At 27.2% G+C, this 21283-nt stretch overlaps 1 protein-coding gene across 1 annotated transcript; it reads right to left on the bottom strand.

Moving 5' to 3' along the window:
• Positions 1-788: 788 nt before the first annotated feature.
• Positions 789-4975, bottom strand: LOC113851095. The gene is made up of 9 exons (XM_027481580.1): positions 4857-4975; positions 4486-4753; positions 3477-3578; positions 3305-3387; positions 3099-3215; positions 2633-2735; positions 1891-2542; positions 1581-1777; positions 789-905 (listed from the first exon to the last, which is right to left on the bottom strand). The coding sequence occupies exons 1-9, from the start codon at positions 4973-4975 to the stop codon at positions 789-791; spliced, it is 1758 nt and encodes a 585-aa protein (XP_027337381.1).
• Positions 4976-21283: the final 16308 nt, after the last annotated feature.

Below are 21283 nucleotides of genomic sequence, written 5' to 3'. Positions count from 1 at the left end.
GCATATGAACTCGTAGATGAAAGTTCAGTAAGTCGAAAAATAACCCCTACATGAAAGGCACAAGCCCTAAACCATGCACATACCGTAACACCATGTTGAAACCACAAATGCAACAACCCAATCCTTAATGAGTATGGAAAGTAAGACATACTTTCAATTAGTTGTCCATATTCCAAAGCACGCATGCAAATTTCATCCCAATCTTTTGGATTAACTTTCAATGTGTTTGATTCCATGTTTGTATACCTTGGGACGTAAACTTTTTTCAACCCTATACATTAACATCCAGAAATTCGGCACACATTTACAGGTTTATGATGCATATCTAAACATACACTTGTCGGTATATTGAAAAATGAATTCAAAGAATGAACTTGTAGACCCATTACTACAAGGTATATTGAAGTTCTTCTAAGAATGTTTGGCGGTCAATCTATCTTCACGGTCGAAAGATATCAATAACTTGTTTCTCTAACCAGGTCTAGCCTCATTTACATTGCATTATTTCACACGGGGGTAGAATTTGGGTAAAGATAGAACCTGAATTGAGAAATAGAGAGAAATAGAGAAAGCACCACTTTGCTATTTGGTATCCTGAAGCCAAGGAATCAATCAATAGGTTTTGCTACAAGTTTAGCCAAATTCCCAAAGCTCAGTATTCAAAGTGAAACTTCCCAAAAAAATGAATTTCTTTGAACTTCTATCGTTTCTCTTCCGTGACAAAGTATGTATTCCTTTGATAATTGTAACAAGGACATCACAACCAAGCCAGGACACAGAACAATAAATTACTGACTGACTCTCCCAAAAAAGTGTTCTATCTGCAGGCACCCCTTGGATTGCAGACTACTTGTTTTGGATGCAAACTTCGACCTTTTTGAACTTACTGAATAATCCTTACCATCCTGAAAGACAAACTTTTGAAGTCAGTATCAGCAAATTAATGCTCAAATATGCCCCAAGAAAGTTGCTATAATACCTTTGATAAGTTGTAAAATACTAAAAGAAAAGTGCACTCCCTAAGGTTTAACAAAATCACACTCAGTATCCCTCTTTTACATAGCCTCCCTTCTTGAGTTCTTTTATTTATATGAATTGAAGAGGTTAGAGTAATGTCAAAATAGAGAGGGGTATCAGTTATAGTTTAACTATATCTCAAGAAGTGAGTGTAATTTGCCCAAATATTTATCAACAAACTACCAAATATAGTCAACAACCAACTACAACTAGTTTTACAGTTAATCAAGATTACAGTACATAAAAATAGTTACTGAGTAATTCTCATGCTCTTATAATACAAAGAATGAGGAAAATAGGTTAACAATCATTTATCAAACTTTTTGTAAGTGTAATTCATAATAAAATCCATACTCTAGGTAAACAGACACTACCAGAGAAAAGGGGGAAAAAGCGTGGGATGTAAATCTTCATTTTCTACAGTAACAAAAATATATATTGGTCATTGAAAAGTTCAAAGATAACAAGCTCATCGTTGGAACAGTTATAGAAAACATTTAGGCCAAAAAATTTTACACATTCACTCCATTAAAATTAAAACACTTCAAGAGTACAGAACTCACCGACAAGATTTGGCTAGAAGTCCTTAGAACCTTTATTCTGCCACCCCTACCATCTGCCCCAACAGTTATCAAATCCCCATTCGTTGAACGTTTAGATGTTGATTCATTGTTTTGTCCACGTTTGCACCATTTACCCAAGTATCGATGTGTTCCATCAGGACCAAGCAATCCACCAGAAAAGCAGATGTCCACTGGAGCTTCAGATGGAGAAAGAAAATGTCAACCTTAATTTTTCTTCAGTAAATCATCTACATTATCTACCTTTTTAAATTTAAAAAATTCATATTTCAAAACTCAACTAGCAGCATACCTGAATTTGAATGTGTTAATGGTGACTCCTTTATAATGTTAACGATGGGTTGAACTTGTTTAATGTTGGCCGGTAAAGTCACATCTTCATCCATAGCACCAGCTGAAATGTTAGCCGTGTCAATGTCAATATCAACTCTTGAAGACTCAGCAAAATTACATTTTCCCTGCCATGTTTCAGTCTTTATGCCAGACACTGTTTCTGGCTTTGCTAGAGAAGGCTTGCTACAAGCAATATCATCCCTCTCATGATCACCAAAGTTGTGTTTTTGATGCCCTTGAAAAGCTTTAGTGCATTCTGAGGCATCTTCATCAATTACGATATAGTCTCTCCCATTATCAAGAGACAATGTAGTTTTACTTGCATTACTAATATTTACAATCTTACTTTCAGCAGCATTGGAGCTCTCTATCTTCAAAGATTGTAAAAAATTATTGTCATCATTTGCAGTCAGATCCCTTCCAGATTTGGGTGTTGATATATCTATGCTTTGCTCTTTTGATGAATATTTGCAAGTTGTCAATACATCAGAATTACAATTCATGTTACTTTCAATATTCTTTGAACGCCTTGCTTTCTTTGAAAGTTTCAGAGATATCTGATATTCATTCTCTTTCTCTACAGCAGATGTTTCCAGTTCTTGTACCCTCACCTAATAAAGCGAAGAAAACACTAACAGTTAATATTCATAAGAAACTGCTACTGATGAGATTATCAACTAGCAAGCACATCATGTACTTACCTTCAGTTTAGTGATCTTCTCTTTAGCCTTTTCAAGCTTTTTGCTGTAACGAGACTCACCTCTTCCCAAATCATTGCACTTGGCCATTAATTCTTTGTAACTCCTATCAAAACAGGTACAATTACAATTTACATTCCAGGCAAGGCATAAAAAAGTGAGGCAACCATGGAGAATTTTAAGGGCTAAACATGAATTTTTGTGCCTACAGTATACAGAATAGTGTCACAATCACAAGTAAAAGCCCAAATACACACAATTTTTCTAATCAGTGAAAATTGCATCAATAAGAAGTGAATTTTTATTGAAAATTGTAGTATTTATTAATATGAATGTATTGAATTCTATAATTTTCAATAAAAACATACTTTGTATTTCTTATTCGCAGGTTTCAAATTTCAGAAAATCCAATACCGAACAACTTTTTCAACCTAGCTCAAGGTCAACAATTAAGATTTGGAGGATAAACCTGTTCCGCAAGACCAGAGATCTTTTCAATGTGTCTATTGTATCTTTACTATTGGCCCCGTTACCCAAAGTGGCAAGCTTTAAAACTTCATCTTCATCAAGGTCCAGATCAGACACCCTACAAAGTAGGCCATAAACCAACTTAGCAAATAAATATTATACCATAAATACAACGTAGGTACTCAATCAAAATCCAATTCCACTCACAATTTCAATGATGCAAGTTCTTTTGCCAAAGCCATATTCCTATCTTGTAATCTAAAACATTCCAGAGTTGACTTTTCAAGCTCCTAAGTCAATATGAAATCATTACAGCTTAATTCAGGCTGTCAATAGTAGCTTTATCACAAATAAAACAGAAGGCTACAGAGTAATTCACCTCTGATTTCATACGTAGCTGGAATTGTATGGATGCCTTTTGACTCAAGGCCTCATTCTTTAATGCTGTTTCTATCTTACCTTGCTCCTTGCAAGCACAAAGCTGAAAGCAGACTCGTTCAATAGCCATGAGAAATCAATAGCATTAACAGAACAATTTTTTAAGAAAAATTTACTTATACTAATAAATATAAAAGACAAATTTTAGTTTTTGTTGCTGTTATTTGGAACAAGCATTAGAACTTTTATGGAGATATGACACCAATTAATAGTAATTGACCCTCAAGGATTAAGTGTTTGACACAACTGAACTAATAATTAATCCGACCATAACAATGCACATAGTATTAAACAAAACATGGAGCAAGATCTGAATTCCTTCACTTTACTAACCCACTCATTCCTCTGCCAATCCATATGCCCAAGCATCAACATATCATGGTTCTTTAATCTGTTCAATTACAGCCTAAAATAACAAGTCACAGGAAAAGTATGAATCTTGAATTTCTTTCTGCATTTCTAATCATCAGAAATTTAACCAGTTGTGCAGCTATTCATTGACCTATAGTAAAAATCGCCTGTGCAGTGCAATTTACAATGAACAATTCCCTTCAAAACAAAACCTCAACCTTCTCGTTCCTTACATGTACTTGTAAAGCATAAATTAATAGACAGTGACAAATTCTCAGCACCCTTTCCACCCAGGAATTATCAGTAACCAAACAACCAACAAACCATTCAAAAGTTTAACAATCCAGCAAAAATTCTGAACAAGTGCCGCACACTCACGGGACATTTGGAAGAACATACAAGTCACTTACGACTCTCTTAAGCTTTTTAAATTTATTTCAACAATATTCTTAGTATAACATATAAAAATAAGATATGTTTAACTTATTTTAATAAGTTTCATAATAAAATTTATGCCATAAGCACTTATATGATACAAAAATCATCCAGTAATGCTTAATTAAACTGCTTATCTAGATGTTTAACAAAAACGCAAATACCTCCTCGTTAAGTCCTTCTAATTCTTTTGTTTGGCGTTCCAACATGGAACTAAGCCCCGAGACTTGCACCTCCAATCTCTTCACTTCCCTGCGCAGAACCCCAACATCTTCCTCCAAATCAACGCTCTTCGGAGGAACAATACCATCACTCACATCTCCAACTGATTGAAAATAAAGCCTGCACGCATTGCTGGCCTTGCAGCTCTGCTTGCAAACGGGGCAAGTGTGCTTCTTCGATCTCGAGCAGTACTCGAACCATTGTTGCAGGCTGCACATAACACCCCCAAATGGAAACGAAGGTAAAGAACGGAACTTTAACGGCGTTTAGTTCGATTGACGGAGGAAAACGGAAATGGGTTGTGAGAAATTACCAGAGCTCGTGGAAGACATGGCCGCAGATGGAGATAGATTGAAGGTCTTCGTTAATGGGCTTGAGAGGTTCGTAGCAGATCGAACAAATGGTGCCGGCGAAGTCGCCACCGTCCACCATCGCTTGCGGTGTGTTGTTGAATTGAACGAACAATTCTCGCTCCGTGGGTTATTTTCTGGCCACCCTTTTTCCCGAGAAAAAAAGTGGGAATGTCAAGGGAAATTTGAAAGGTGGCGCAGGATTAATTTTTCTGAGGGCGGGAAAGATAAAGAAAGAAAGAGAGAATGGACGGCGTGCATGTCACGTGACTGTGAAATGTGAATTTTGCTGCATGGTTCAAATATATAAAAATAATAATAAAGAATAAAATAATGATAATTGTTTGCTCTACATAAGAAAATAGGATTAATTTTTTTTACTTAAATATTTTAAATTTTTTACTAATTTTACTTCTGGACACTAAAATTATTTTTTATTTTATTTTTTTACATTATTAACACAAAATTTAACATATAGTAATATATAAATTAGTCACATTACTATTTACCAGTAATAAAAATTAAAACTAATATTTTTAAAATATAAAATAATTTAAATAAAAAAAAGAATTAAATTTTGAAATATAAAAAATACGTTTAATTGTTTTTTATTTCAATTTTAGCATTTGTTTAACAAACAAATATGATAAGTCTATAAAGTTATCAGTCTTCTATTTAGTACAAATTTTATTGTGAGTAAAAAATTTAGTTAATAATTAAGAAAGTATTTAAAAATATAATTATTATAAACTCTTTTTAACTTATTTCATTAATCTTTTCAGAATAACAACATTTCTAATCTATTATTCTAATATAGACCAACAATAAAATAAAATAAAATAAATGTTTATATTACTCTTATTGTAACCTATTCTCCTCCATTTCCAATGACTGGAGAGAAGTTCTATCGATAATTAATTGACAAGAAATTCAAATTGGATGAAGAAAGAAAGAGAGAGTGAATTACCATTTTTTGTCGTCAATTGAGAGGCGACCAAATGATTCCGACGAAGATAGGTGACGGCGGAGGAAGGAAGACGAGAATGGGGATTGGGATCGGATTTCGTTTTCCACTTCGCTCTTTCCCCCTTTTCCTTTTCTCCTTCTCATTTATGTTCTATTAATTATACAATAAAGGCCATTGCTTCCTTTCTTTCGTTTTGCTCGAACGATGCTAGATTCTAAATGAAGTTCAAACTGAACCAATAAAAAATAAAAATTGATTACATCAATAAGTGAATGCTTCATTTATTTTTTGTTTTTATTTTTTAATTTGTATGTGATTTTTGTTTTTTAAATTAAACAGGAATATTTTAAATAAATACTTAAACAAAAAAGTTTAAGACATGTTACTTTTTTTTTGTATTTTTTCTTTGTAAATATATACAAAGATATATCATAATTCCATTACATTTTTCTTATCTATTAGATAAATTTTGAGATGGTAGATCTCAATTGAACTATTAAATTTTTTTTTAAACAACAAGTTATCAAAATTAAGCATATTAATTATAACTAAAGTAAAACTAAAAAATGAATTTCAAATTAATTTTTAAAAATTTCTATAATCTAATTTAATCTTCTTTTTTAGATAAGCTTAATATGCATTTCTTTCTTTTGAAAAACACATAAGTTACATTTTGATCATTTTTAATATTAAAAAAACATCTTTAAAATATTAAACAATTATGAATATACTTTCCAACGATATTGTATTTTTTTACTAGCAAAATATATAATTTAATTTTAATATTTTAGAATGTAAGAAAAAATTAAGTTTCAAATACTTCTATTATTGACTTTAAAAAATTGCCAAAAAAATATAATCTCACATAAATGGTAATAGATATTAAAAATAGCTATCAATGATATAGAAAAGTAACATAAGAGAAATAAAATAAAAAAATATTTTTTAAAAAATACACTCATATGTAACAAATATCTTTCAATTATGGAGGAGAAGTGTAATTTATCTTAAAACCGAATAAGGTAAAAATCGATTAAATCAAAAATTGAAATTATTTGATTAAAACATATTTTAGACTACTGTTATATCAATTTTATTTTAATATTTTTAAAGAGTTATAAACAAATTTAGACTAATATTAATAACTTATGTGATATTGATATTCTTAAAAATAAATTCGTTTTTCTAAAATAATTTAAAATTACTAAAATTCTTAATCGAAAGCTGTAGTGGTGGACAAGCAAAAAGGTATTTTAACATGACGATGTCGAATTGCTTTGAAAGCTTGAATTTGTTACGAGTTGTTTTTTTTTTCTTTTCATAATTTAAAACTAGTTTGATATAATTAAAATGTCATTTGACTTAATATATGTAATTTAAAAATAAATAAATAAATAAAAGGAAAGTATTTTAAAGTGCATAGTCCATAAACTAACTATCTTAAAAAATGAGATTAATTAATATTATTAACTTGTTTAAATTTATGATTTTTCCAATGTTTTTACTTTATTTAAATGGCTGTAACATTAATTTTTTAATTATAAATTTTATATTAAATAGAATAAAATGCTCAATATAGTGTTTAAGTTTTGAAGTTCTTTCACTTAAAGAAATAATAATTTTGGTTGAAATATAGTATTATTGGAATTATTTGTTTGCATCAAATTCTGACGTTAGATTCATCTTTATTTTTGTGACATATTTAATGTTAAAAATAACAATTAAATTTAATTTGATACATTATTCGGAAGGTAAGTATATCAATTGAAAAATAATAAAAGAGTTTACAAATTAAATTTTTAAATTATCGTTCTACGAGAATTATCTTTTAATTACTAAAATTTTTTTAACTCAATTAGTTGAATGTAAAGGATGCGAAATTGAGCATTTAAAATTAAAGGAATTGAAATAGTAATTGCCAAATCTCAACTAAAGATCATAACACACGCTTTAGGGAAAGTTATAGGAAAAAAACTCAGGGCATATGAGTTCATGCATTCAATTATTTACATTCTTTATCTAATTAACTCTAAATTTGATATCCATTTAATTATTAATCATTCATACTGTTGCTAGTAATACCCAATGATCATGTAATGTTAATATTATTTTCTTGAAATTAACACTCCCAATAATTATGTAAGATATCAACCCTGAGAAGCATGGAGAACCTATGAACTTGTTAATCTAATAACAATTGAAAGAGAAAAATTAGTTTGATTTACTTAATCATTTGTCTCATTTTATCCTATAAATCTATTAATTAATCAAAATATAGTCGCCTAACGATATAATTAATTAAAATTATGTTACGGGTGGTTAGTTCACAACACACAATCAAACTTAATAGAAGAAACACTAATCACAGTAGAAATCAAATCTAAATTTAATTATAAAATCTCATAAAATCATAAATAAGAGTTCTCATAGTTATAGCCACAAGTTTAGTTACTCATAATTAAAGAAATATATCCAAACTTTTTTCGTTCATAAATAATGATTAGTTGATTTTTCTTTCAACGATTACATGTTTGTCAATGCTTTTGTCATTCAAATATCAACGTAAGAAATTTTGAGGTCCAAGCCTTAACCCTTGATAATAAAAATCATTGGGTGGCAATTTAAGGTCCAAGCCTAATAGTGTATAATGGTCTTTTTCTCCCTGCAACTTTTATACTGTTTTCATTTCCTTCATTGTTTGCCGTCTTCCTGCCCTCGACCAAAACAAAATTCTTCTTTGATTGCTCATTTTTTACGATGAACATTTTGTTTATTTGTTACATCCTCCTGTCTCTCGTCTATCACATTTTCAAAAATACTTTGTGATATTTAATGTGAAATATAAAATTTTATAAGCATTTATTTTTTTTCATATTTGAGTTTCATACATACTAACCAATTTTAACATCTCAATAATTAATGTATTAATATATGATTTAATAAATTTAAACTTATAATGTTATAATTAATTTTTTTAAATGTATAATTTTCTACAATGCCATATAAAATTAAATTTTAAAAAATAAACAACGACATTGTTATTGACTGTTAGAGCAAAGTGGATGGGTTTAAGTGTGTAAATGTAGTTAACAATGCTTTGACTCATTGTATGTATTAATTACTTAGATTATATTGTGTTGTTTATAACAAGAGTAATGTTAGTAACTCTCTTTGTAACACATTTTTTATTATTTATTAAAATTTGTTAAAAAAATATAAAAATTAAGTGAATCATATTTATTTTAATTTTTCATAAATTTTTTGTCAACAATAAAAAATATATTAAAAATAGTACATTGTCAACATTTTTCTCTAGTAACGCAATATTTCTTCCTGTATATATGATTAACTATTACAGAAAGAATTTTGTGCTAACAGTTTGTGTAGAATTAATCTGTTGGAAATGACTGATTAATTTTGTTTTTAATTTTTCAGTTAAATTGTTGAGGACAATTTTACTTATAAGTTCCTTGACGGTAATTTTGAAATACAATCTATAATTAACATTTTTTTTTTCATTTTCACGACATTTTTTTGAACTTTTTTTACCATTGCACTAACTAGTAATGATAGTAGTTAATGATGAAAAATGGCACATATTGGGGTTCAGAGTTCAAACCCAAGTTTACTTTCACTCACATGGAATGGATTGAAAAAACATGCATCGAGACATAAAGTGATGGATTGAGACACATGAAATTGGTCTCACATGGTGGAAAGCCTCCTAATCTTCCATGGTAGCATGCACCTTCCCATCTCCCACTATAAAGTGTTATCTCTCTCATGGAGAAAATTGAGTGGAGCTTGGATTTATATCTATATTGCTTAGCTACTCTAATTGAGGAGGTATATCTAATTCATGCAAGACCATAACTTTGCTAGCCCTCTCAAATGGATTTATATATGATATCTTGATTATCAAATTAAATACCATGAAGTGTACACTTCCTTTGATACAATATATAGCAGAGGTACCTGTCACTTGCATGTTTTTCTGCCAACCCATTATAGTAACTATTGAAATGAGCCCTTTTCTCTCTTTTTCTTTCTTCCCAGATGATTCAAAGTTAAAAATTGCTACTTATACTCTTTTATTATTTATATCACTCCTTTTTTTATTTTTCCAGAAATTAAGTTTTAAAAATCATTTATATTTTTAAAAGATATAAGATTAAAATTTCAAAAATAATTAATTTTTTTAGAATTTAAATTTTAAAATTTAATTTCTGAAATATATTAAATATACTTCTAAACTTAAATTCTAAACAAATGAAAAGTAACAATAGACCAAAAATAAGTTATGTGAAAAATAATTATCTTCTAAGTTTTAGATATTCAAGACCCCATGATTTATTGAGATAAAAAAATTTGACCCCGTGATTAGGATATGTGCTGATTGGTTATTTATTAACATCTCATCCTTCCTATGAGGGAAATGAGTTCGAATTCTCGAACGTTTAGGTCAAAAGATTAGATAGTTAACTGTTGTGAGAATTTTTTTTCTCAAAAGCAAATTTTTCAAAGTGATTTAGACTTTTTCTTTTAATATAGTATTAAAGTTTATCTAGTTTAAATGTTAAGTATGTTTAGTTTTACAAACTCTATTCCTAAGATAAAAATATATATATAACACTTTTTATATGGGTTAAAAATAAAACTAAAATACTTTTTACAATGTTTGAATAATTTTTTTCTTATAAGCTGACTTTCAGTGAAATAAATTCAAATTTTCTAATAAAAAGACACAAAAATAAATAAATATAATCAATTTGATCGTTATTTTTTTAAAGTGAATATTATAGTATGAGTCTTTTTTTTTTTTACATAAAAAAATGAAAAAATTATTAAAATATAGTGTTTTTCAAAAACTACAAAAATATAAAAACTTTTAAAAAACCATTCAGTGAAAGTTTTTTTACCAAACATCGTCAGTGGCATTTTTTGAATTTTTTTTTTCAAAACTCACTAATGATAATTTTTTATTATTTTAAAAAATTGTCATTATCAAGTTTTAATTTTTTATAATCTTTAAAAAAAATTAACAGTGACGATTTTTAAAATTTGGTAATTATTTTTTATTCTATTAATACACGTATCAGGGGCAAGTTTTGTATTCCATATTTTCATAATATTTTTAAAATACCATGTTTTAATATATACATTTTTAAATATAAAAAATTAAACGTTATCTAGTATCATTTGTTTTCATCTCCCGAGTCCTAAAAATTTATAAAATTCATTGGAAGGTGTATTGTCTACACATTAAGCTGTGAATAGGGTTGATATGGTAGTGGTCAATATCACACCCCATCTTGTCTTGTCGACCAGGAAAATCTTAGTTTCTCTATAGGAAGCTTTTCAATTTCATGCTTGGGAATGGGAAGTTTAGTACCAACCACATCCTCCTACTAACGTATTCTATGCCCCATCCCCACTTTTGAGTTTTCGAATATCAAATATGTCCATAGAAAATGGCATTGGTAGGGAAAGGGAAAGGGAAAGGGAAAGCCAATAGGAAGTGCTTTATAATAATATATTGCATGTTGCCCATAAGTAGTGCCCTTCTCGCACTGCCATCCCCTACTCTATTCCTCATTCCATTCGTCTTCAACACCCATCATCATTGCAAACTTATTGTTATTTAGAGAGGAATTGAAAGGAAACAAAATTAACTTTTTTTAGATAGACAGTTTTTCTCAAAAAATATAATATGTATTGTAATATAATATTAATACCCCTCTCTTAATTTGGTTTAATATTTCAATGTAAATATTATTTTTAAAATATAAAATACAATGTTTCTTTATTAAATTAAAATATTTAAAGTTATTTTCATTTTTTTAACATTCCTTATTTGATTAAAAAAAAAACTACACTTAAGGAATTGTTTAAAGAAGTTTATGAAAGGAAATGAAAAAAGGGATAATTTTTATTTAATTTATAATATAACCATATACAAATTATTCAAGAGCCGCCTCTTCCCCACAATAATTTATTATCTTGATTAACTGGTTTTCCTCGTGAAAGGACGATTAACAATTACCAATACCAAACATTTAGGAATGTATATGTCGTATTCTATAATTACTATTTATTCTATTTTGCTATTTTTTTTAAGAAATTGTAATAATTGGATAATTTTTAAAATATACCCTAAAAATAAAATAAAAAACCCTCCATTTTCACATTTGAAAATCCTTTTATTTCATGGGTACATATGCACCTCTTCACCACGTAATGACATACGCAAGCATAGCCATTTGCATTTGACCGACACAAAACCATTACCCCGTGATCAATGACTTCAATGCTCCATATAAATAAATGATAAGAAGTCTCGTATTGTTTTGAAAGCAATAGGTTACTAAATTTTTAAGAAGAATTCAATAAAATTATTAAATATTATGTCTTAGAAAATCAAATTATTCGATAAAATTTATATGGTTGTATTTTATTTAATTAGAAATTTTAAAATTAAAGTTTTTTTAGTTTCTAACTAACTTATTTCTTAATTTTCCCAAACATACACTTAATTTCAATCAACATGTAAATTGTGACAAAAACAATTTTTCGAACATGTAACTGTCATTGTAGTTATTGCATACTAATACGGAATCTATGTAACTTATTGAATTTCGAATTTTCCACCGCCTGTAGCTAGATTTGTTATATTCAACACCAATAATAGTCTAATTAAAAGTATTGGACATATCTATATAGCATGAAAAATATAATAGAAAAAAGTAAAATAAAATTACGAAGCCCATTAAAATAAGGAATAGAAGAGCCTAAATTTTATTAATAATATAAATTCTTAATCACTTGATTATCGAGATAATATCATAAAATTTGATTATAGCTCTCTTTGTAAGCTTGTGGTTGAGTCCGCTTAAAAAAAATAGTATTAAAAATCAATAATAATTTTTTTATAAGTTAAAATTAATTTATACTTTTCTATTTTTTAGAAGTTATTTTTTTAAAAAATTATAAAAATAAATTATTTTTGACTTATTTTATTATTTTTTATATTATTTTTTTCTCTTACAAAAATTTATCCATAAATTCACCTAAACATGACTTATATTGGGCATTTGATTTGTTTTGAGGATGGAAATCCTCTTTCTTCCATCCTTACATTCATCCGTGTTGTTTGCATGTTTTCTTTCATATAAAATTATAACATAATCATTATATGAGTTTGGTTTTAACGAATTGTCGCTGAAAAAAAAGTATACCAACAACTGATAAAAAAATTAGGTTAAGTATGATTTCTAAAAAATATTTAATTACATGATAATTTATAACTGGGTCACTTTTAATTAAATTATAATTATTTTATCAAATATGTTTACATTCCTATGTGTTTTAAATATGTCAAAAATGCTATTTTTTGTATGAATTATCCAAATTTTAGAGTAAGTATTAGATTTTTTATCTGTGTATATGAGTTTTGAATTTTTCTTAAACTCTCAAATAATATATATTTTGTTCATATAAAAAAATATCCAAATTTCGGTCATTAATTCTTTCTTCATGGTGTCAACAAATGGAGTTAATTATATTATTCATTTGAACAAACCAAATTCTGGCACTTATTAATTGAGTGAGACAGAAAATGGAAGAAACCACGCTTCTTGTGTTTTATCCTAGACTGAGACGAGTAATTGGTCCATTTGCACTTCAAATGTAGAATGTATCAACGATTGGTAAATAAGGTGTTTGATTTTGTGTTAGAATATATAAGTTTACGTTTAAATTAGTTGTAATTTTTAAGTTGATTCACATTTATAAATTTTTAAATATACACTAAATATATTTTGGTGTTAATTTCTTAAGCCTAAATATGTGTAACTTGCGCAGGAGACAAATCTTGTTTAAATCAAGTCAATTAAAAATGCATCATATTATTCAGTCCCTCTTAGTGATTGTAATTTCAAGATTAATGTACATGACCAATTTCTGATTTCTTTCAGGATAATTATCTTATTCTTGCTTGCAAGCAAGTAGTGACTGAAATAAAAAATTGCAGGACTCGAAAATAAAAATAAAAAACTGACATAAGAATTGCTGCAAAATGATGTCACTAGAGGTGTCGTGGACAAGTTGGTTATGTGATTTTGATAACATAATATTTTCAATTAAACATTTTTTCACATGCTTGGAGTGTTTGTGAATAAACATCTTGCTCAACTTCTTATGGTTTTTTGGGAACCAGACAACGACGTGGTTGGTGGAAGGTTTATCTTCTCATCATGACTTTGTCTATGTATGGATAGCCATAGCTCTCTTATGTCACCTTGAACACCAGCACCGTATGAGCAATTCTTCATCAGTTGTTTCCAAGCTACACAAGACAGATAGATCTTCTCATCTCGCACAACATCATATAAATAATGAAGAAAGAATGATCAGGATATTGAAGCATTGGTACTACATATAGATTTTGGTAGCATTATAATTGTAAAAGCCTTCTTTTATTCTTTTTATGTCTATAAATTCTTTATATTTTTTGAGATAAAAAAGAATGTAATATTTAATTCTTATTTTATAAAATGATGATAAAAATATTTAAAAAATAAAATTAAAAGATATAACAAAACTTTCTTTCCTTTTTCTTTGCTACATGTGTAGCTTATTCAGCCAGAGTGACCCTGCTCCGGGCAAATATTGAACAATGGATTTGGGGACTAAGAGCCAACAACTTGTGTCCAAGATTGCAACCAATGACAAAGATGGGGAGAATTTTCCTTATTTACTTTTGATGGGTGGAAAAGCACATTATAGAAAGATATTTCACCCTACAAAAAATCCTGAAAGCACGAATTTGAACAACAATTTCCAGATTGCTGGCCATTTATACCTGGTTTTCAGCAAGATATGTAGAATCCTCTCCCTATGTTTGTAACTGGTTGCAATTTTGGACAGATATGATGGCTCATACTCTCCAAATCCATTGTTCAACTAGCAAATGCTACCCGTGCTTATCAGCAAAGCGATGCAGGGACAGTATGAGAGAGTGTGGGATAATTTATAGGCAGTGGATGTGAACATTGTAAGCAGATGAAAATAACATATTTCAAACATCACATGGGACTTAGAAAAGTTCAAATTACCTTCAAAATACTGCTAACTTGCGTGCGTTGTATGATTTCCTATACTTTTCCCGCAGGTGATATATATATATATAGTTGTATTTCTTCAATGAAGTTGTGCCACGACAGAAATAAAAAAAAAAGAGAAAAAAAGAGTAAAAACAATGAAAAATATATATAGACTTACGTACAACTTCTGAGTAACAGAATTATGGGTTTGTGTCGGCTAAATGCAGTTACTTCCGTGTGTTCTTGCGTTTGCGTAAGGGGTGATGTTTTTGTGAACAATAAAATATATTTTTTTTTACAATTTTCTAATTTTTTAATAAAATGATATCATTTTAAATGTAATTTTTCAATCAAATTACTTTTCTTTTAAGGAACTTCAAAAATTTAATTAAGGAAGACTTTATGAGGTTTTAAAAAAATCTTCAAACCTTCTCTTCATTTTTTTCTTAACTCCTAAACTAGGGTTAAATATTAATAAACTTTTCTTTTCTCTTCTCTTCTTTCTTTAAAAGGGCATCCAAATAAACCTTAAAGTGTTTTTTTGCCAGAACATCACCGAATCACAATAACATCATGAGTCACCACAATATTATCTTAATTATCTTAATTGAGCTCAATCCGTAGTACATATTAGACATAAAAAGAATAATTAAAAATTATAAATGCCACTTATTTGTGCTTGTTATTCCTATTTCGTAAGTGTTGGTCAAACCTATATATGCATTACAGAGACTTCATTTATTTATTCATTGAAAGCAAAATTAAATTTATTATTTTCAAAAGATCTTAAAAGTATCCGTCCGAAATAGGAAGGACAAACACTAAGACTGACATAATAAAGCATGCATAAAATTAAATAGAAAAAGAAAGATCAAAACTAAGTTCAAACATTTCAAAAGAGATACTTGATAGAATAAAAATTATATAATATTTTTATAATTCATTAATTCATTAAATGATATAAAATGTACGTATCTAAAGAAAAATTTAAATCCATTAATTTTGATACAGTAGGTATTATAGGCGTATTAACCTAATCATAAAATTATTATTGATCATTATTTTATGCATTATTTTATCTATATTTATTTATTGGTTGAAACTGATATAACTATCATTCTTAAGTTATTATATTGCTCTATCTTGTAGCAATATCATGTAACATTTTATTATTATAATTTGTTATTTGATTGTATATTTTTACATTATTCTTATATCACTTTGTACACAATAATAAATTTATGATTCATACTTATACTTTAAAGAGCGATTTATATAAATTATTCTCTAAATAACACTTACTTTAGATAGTAATGTTTATTAGAGTAGTTCGAATCACTCTTTATTATCTATTATTGTCCATATGTAAACATATAAGCGAGTTCTTTATTATCTCAAGTTTACAATATTACATAAGTTGCATCAAGTTTTTGATTGTTTAATCATTACAAGGGAGGAGAGTATTTTCTCTTTATTTGACGTCTAGATTTTCTCATAAAACATATAATAAGCTATCTAATAAAAATAGTTTATAAAACAATATTAGATGAAAGTAAATAACTTTTTTATTGGATATAAAGTGGATAATCAAATTTATCTGTCTATTTTTATCAAAAGTCTAATAAATAATATTCATCGCAATAACATCAACCATAACGTGATTGTAAAATCTATATGATTAATTAATACTTATTTACTTTTAATAAATAATTATTCTTCAATAAGAGAAGAATCATAATGCTTTAAAAAAAAACAATTATGTAAAACTCTTACAAAACAAATAATAGCTAAAACCTTAATGAAATAATTAAAAAGCTGGTTGGAAGGCTAAAAAAATACCAGGAATAACTACTAACTAAAGATGGGTATCGGGAAATTTCAAACTCAAGAAGTTGGAACTGCAGCAAACTGGTCAGGTCATAATGGTAGAAGACTCATTTTCAACTGAAGTATCCAGTGAGTATGGTGGTTACAGGTTACGCTAGTCATGGATTAATTGGGTGAATTTATTTAGTTGTTGGCCAAAGTGTGCAGTTTTCAAGTTTTTTCTTTAAATTCTTGCAATTGTAAATGAAATGTCAAAGAATATGAAAGAAATAATAAGTAAAAATATAAAAAGAAAAAATGATAAAATGAAAGAAAAAATTGAAGAGATGAAGAAAAAATAAAGAACAACACCACATTAACCCGGTAAAAAAATAGCTGATAAAAATCAAGATTAATGAAAGTTACATGAATTGAACTAGTGTATTTTTTTTAATAGGCTAAATATTAATAGTCAAGTAGTTCAAATGTCAACAATTTCCAAAAATTAAATCTGCATCTTATATTTTTAACCATTTAAAACTAAAATTTTAATTTGTTTGATCTTATACTCGAACTGAAGCACCCATTAAATTTTTTTTACTTTAATTGTGAAGGATTGGATCAATTTGTTGATATCTGCCCAACCCTATTACTAACACCACTAAGCAATCCAGTGAGCAGCCAACATCAACCACAGAAGTGGGTCCTTTCATGAAAAAACCATATGGTTGACTAGTCAAAGGACATAGAAGTTAGGACAAGTAGGCATATGCTATCACCTTGACTTTGATTGAGCACCGAGTGATAAATAGACAACATCTCAAATGTGTAGTTAAACTTCTGCCACCACGTTTCTTTGCAATATCTATTTAAAAATTTCCACCAATCCCTGCCATTTGCTTCCAAAGGTGAACCACCCACACCAGTATCTTGCACTCACACCACAATTTCCAAGTTATCTGCGAAATCTGTTTAAGGCAAATAAGATAATGTTTATATAAAAAATAATAATTTTAAATAACCTATTTTTAGAAAGAATTTTATTTTTTATTATTCTTTTCATGTTTTATGAAATTCTAAATTTGTTCATCCAAACACAACAGAATTTTAAAAAAATGATATAATTTTTATAAAAAATAAATTAACCCAGTTTATAATTCCAGAGATACAATGTGTTTAAGCTAATTTTTTTAATGTATAAAAATTTAAACAACGATGGAAAGAAATAAATTAGATTTTTTTTTATATGTTTGTTGTATTATCATCCAATCTAAAAAAATGCTCAACTCTTTCACATAATTTAAATATTGTAAATTAACATGTTTATTTTTATTTTGATTAATTCTAAAGAATTTCAAAGAAGTATATGGCCAGTCCAATAAAGTTCAAAATTTAAAAGTTTTATATGAAATTATTGCCAAGAAGATAAGCTTTTGATCTCTTAAGGTCCAAAACCTCCACATTTAAGTCATGGTGCATTGTATGTATATTTTGAATGTTACATAACTAGCTAATATTATTATATGCTGTGGACATTATTTATCATCTTGTACTATTACTTTTAGGTGTGACAACTAGGTGAATTGATGGTCAATTTACCCCTCTTTAAACCTAAAATTTGACATCCCCAAAATTAACCATACTCCCATTTCTATTGGGTTAAAAAAAAAAAACTCAACCCAATCCTGTTGGGGTTCGGGTTTTCTTGCCTTACCATGTCTTTGCACGCTTGTAAGTAAAAAAATAATAAATTTTAAAAGATATTTGTTTATATTTTACTTTGTATACTTTTTAATAACATTTAAATTAAATATTATATAGAAATTATACAATATGGGACGAGTTTGGAAGGAAAGTGAATACCTGAACCTCCAAACCAAAATCCAAACTCAACTTTTTAAATAAAAAATAACAAACTTAAATTCAGTCAAAATAATTTTTTTTTCATCATCAAAAGAATTCCTTTCAAATTTCATTGTTCATCACTAATTACTTATAAAAATAGTGTATTGACTTAAATGTTAATTAATCACATTTGCATCGACTCTCTCATCCTCAACCACAAGTACATTAACAACTCAGCAGTCTCATCATCAAACTATGTTGGGGTCACTACCATTGGAGTAAGTAAATTTAAATAAATAATACAATTTTTCAAAAAAAAAAAACAGAGTGCATGAGTGGTGCATCCACTATAACACTGAGAAGGAAAGCATGTTTTTCTTTCTTTAGTATTTATTAGCTATATTAACTTTTCAAAATTTAGTTTATTTCACATACACTTTGACATTTTTGTGCATATAAAAATTACACAAACATTGTTGATTAATTTAGTTAAAATTAATATACTTTTCTTTCAAAAATCAATGAAAGAAATTTTCTTATAAACTAAATTAATATAAAAACTATTATGTAATGAAAAACTTAACATTAAATACAATTGAATAATTTCAGATAGATTATTCTACCAAAATTGATCTTGAAAGTTAAGGTTAAATATACTTAATAACGGTTAACAACTTAATATGTTTATAAAAGTCAAATCAAATTTCAATAACTGCTATTTGATCTGTTTATTCTGAAATTTCAAATTCCTGAAATTAGGAGTACACTGCCACCTGAGATGTCCAATACATACTCTCTTGTTGTTGGAACACAATTCAAGCATTCAAGACTCCATGCTAGCCCTGAACTTGGGCAACTGCATTTGATAGTTTTTATTTTTTAACATGATAATTGTTAATTAAATTAAAATTAAATATACTGACAATATAAATTTCTTTTATACTATCATTTAATTATAATTTTTGATAATTTCAAAATTATTATTTTTATAATAATTAATATAAAAATTATATTTATAGTATATTTTAATTAATTAATAAAATAAATTTTTTTACACTAACCATACACTAAATATTGTGAAAATTCATAAAATTTAATACGTTAATAATGATAAATATCAAATTTTATTATTTTATAAGTATGTACTTTTAAATTAATATTTAAACTTTTTAAATTTAAACATATTATCAATAGTGTATTTTTTACATTGTCATTTAATAATTAATTGTTAAATCAACAAGAATTATAATTTTTATAATAATTAATATAAAAATTATATTAACAATATATTTTAATTAATTTTTAGTATAATAATTTGTATATTAATGATATGCTAAAATTAGATTTATTAAAAACTATTAAATAAATATGAATTAATATCTTATTAAAAATAAAAAAAATTATCTACAAAATTTATTGAGGCATCTTTTATATAATTTTTAATTTTTAAATTATTAATAAATATTTTAAAGACACTGACTAATTTAATCTAGAATATTATTATTTAATAATTTGTGGGTATGAATAAATTCCCACATAGTAAGCGTGTGGACTCGAGATTCTTTCATCAAATTTGAGAACAATAATCACATTTCTACCCTTTGACATTTTAAGAATGTCAACCCCAAAAATCAAAACCAAGTTTGAGGTAATTACATTTAATAAGAGAGAGAAAAAGCACACTTGCACATAGAGATGCCAAATTGTCAATCTCTTTATATCTCCTCTTAAAAAAATAATAAATAATAGTTGCGTGATCTCATGTTACCCTATTTTTTAATTCTCATCATAATAGTTAAATAGTCTGTTACTAATTATCATTTTTTTTCCATATTACATCATTAACATTTGTAGATTCATGTTGAATTATTTTATACTAATGTTTGCTTTTGTTGAAGTACAAAATTTAGGTATACTTTTTTTAAAAATATATATATTATTTTTAATTAAAATTAATTTTGATAATTTAGAATAGTTAAATGTATGTAATTTATTGAGATAATAATTTAATTTTAATTAATAAATGTCATTAAAAATATTTAACTTTATAGTTAATTTTATTTATTATTAAATGTCATTTTAGAATTTTTTTTTTGTTACTATAAATTGAATTTTATTTAGCTCTAAAATTACGTTTGTAAAGCATGATAAAAACTGTGATTTCTGCATTGAATTAAAAAAATATTAAATTTGACTGTAACTTTTTAAAAAATTTAAAACAAATTATATTATTTTAAAATTATTTTTAAACAAATTTAAGTTTGTAAACGCTTCTCATCCATCCAAATATGCACTAAATTTATCCTTTTCCTTCTTCTTTCTTTCTTTTTTAATATTTATACCTAGAAACTTTTTTTGTTAAGAGAGATACTAATAACATATTTTTAATATATTTCTTATTATTAGTTAATTTTTAAAAATCTAAATTAGTTGCATAAAATGTATTAAAAATTTTATTAAAACTGTCCATGAGCCATGACATTTTACTTCTACTAAACATTTTTTTTATAACAAAAAAAAACCGATATTATATTTTAAAGTTCTAACACATTTTTTAACAAAATTGAGAAGAGATAAGCACCCATTTGTTTGTGAGTAGACTTTTGTTAAATGTCCACTTTTTCTCTCTCTATATATACTTGTCTTTTCCTACCAATTGCATCTTATCATT

Source organism: Abrus precatorius, unplaced genomic scaffold (assembly GCF_003935025.1).
Source record: "Abrus precatorius isolate BTA unplaced genomic scaffold, Abrus_2018 Scaffold9, whole genome shotgun sequence".
Lineage (NCBI taxonomy): Eukaryota > Viridiplantae > Streptophyta > Magnoliopsida > Fabales > Fabaceae > Abrus > Abrus precatorius.
The sequence above is the reverse complement of the archived record's forward strand: the minus strand, read 5'-3'. Positions and strand labels throughout refer to the sequence as shown.

Excerpts from the sequence above, each read along its gene's own strand:
- LOC113851095 (XM_027481580.1), bottom strand. The coding sequence starts at position 4,975 with ATGGTGGACGGTGGCGACTTCGCCGGCACCATTTGTTCGATCTGCTAC. Across the intron at positions 4,754-4,856 it reads CATGTCTTCCACGAGCTCTG|CCTGCAACAATGGTTCGAGT; the intron begins GTAATTTCTCAC and ends TGTTATGTGCAG. Across the intron at positions 3,216-3,304 it reads GAACTTGCATCATTGAAATT|GGTGTCTGATCTGGACCTTG; the intron begins GTGAGTGGAATT and ends CCTACTTTGTAG.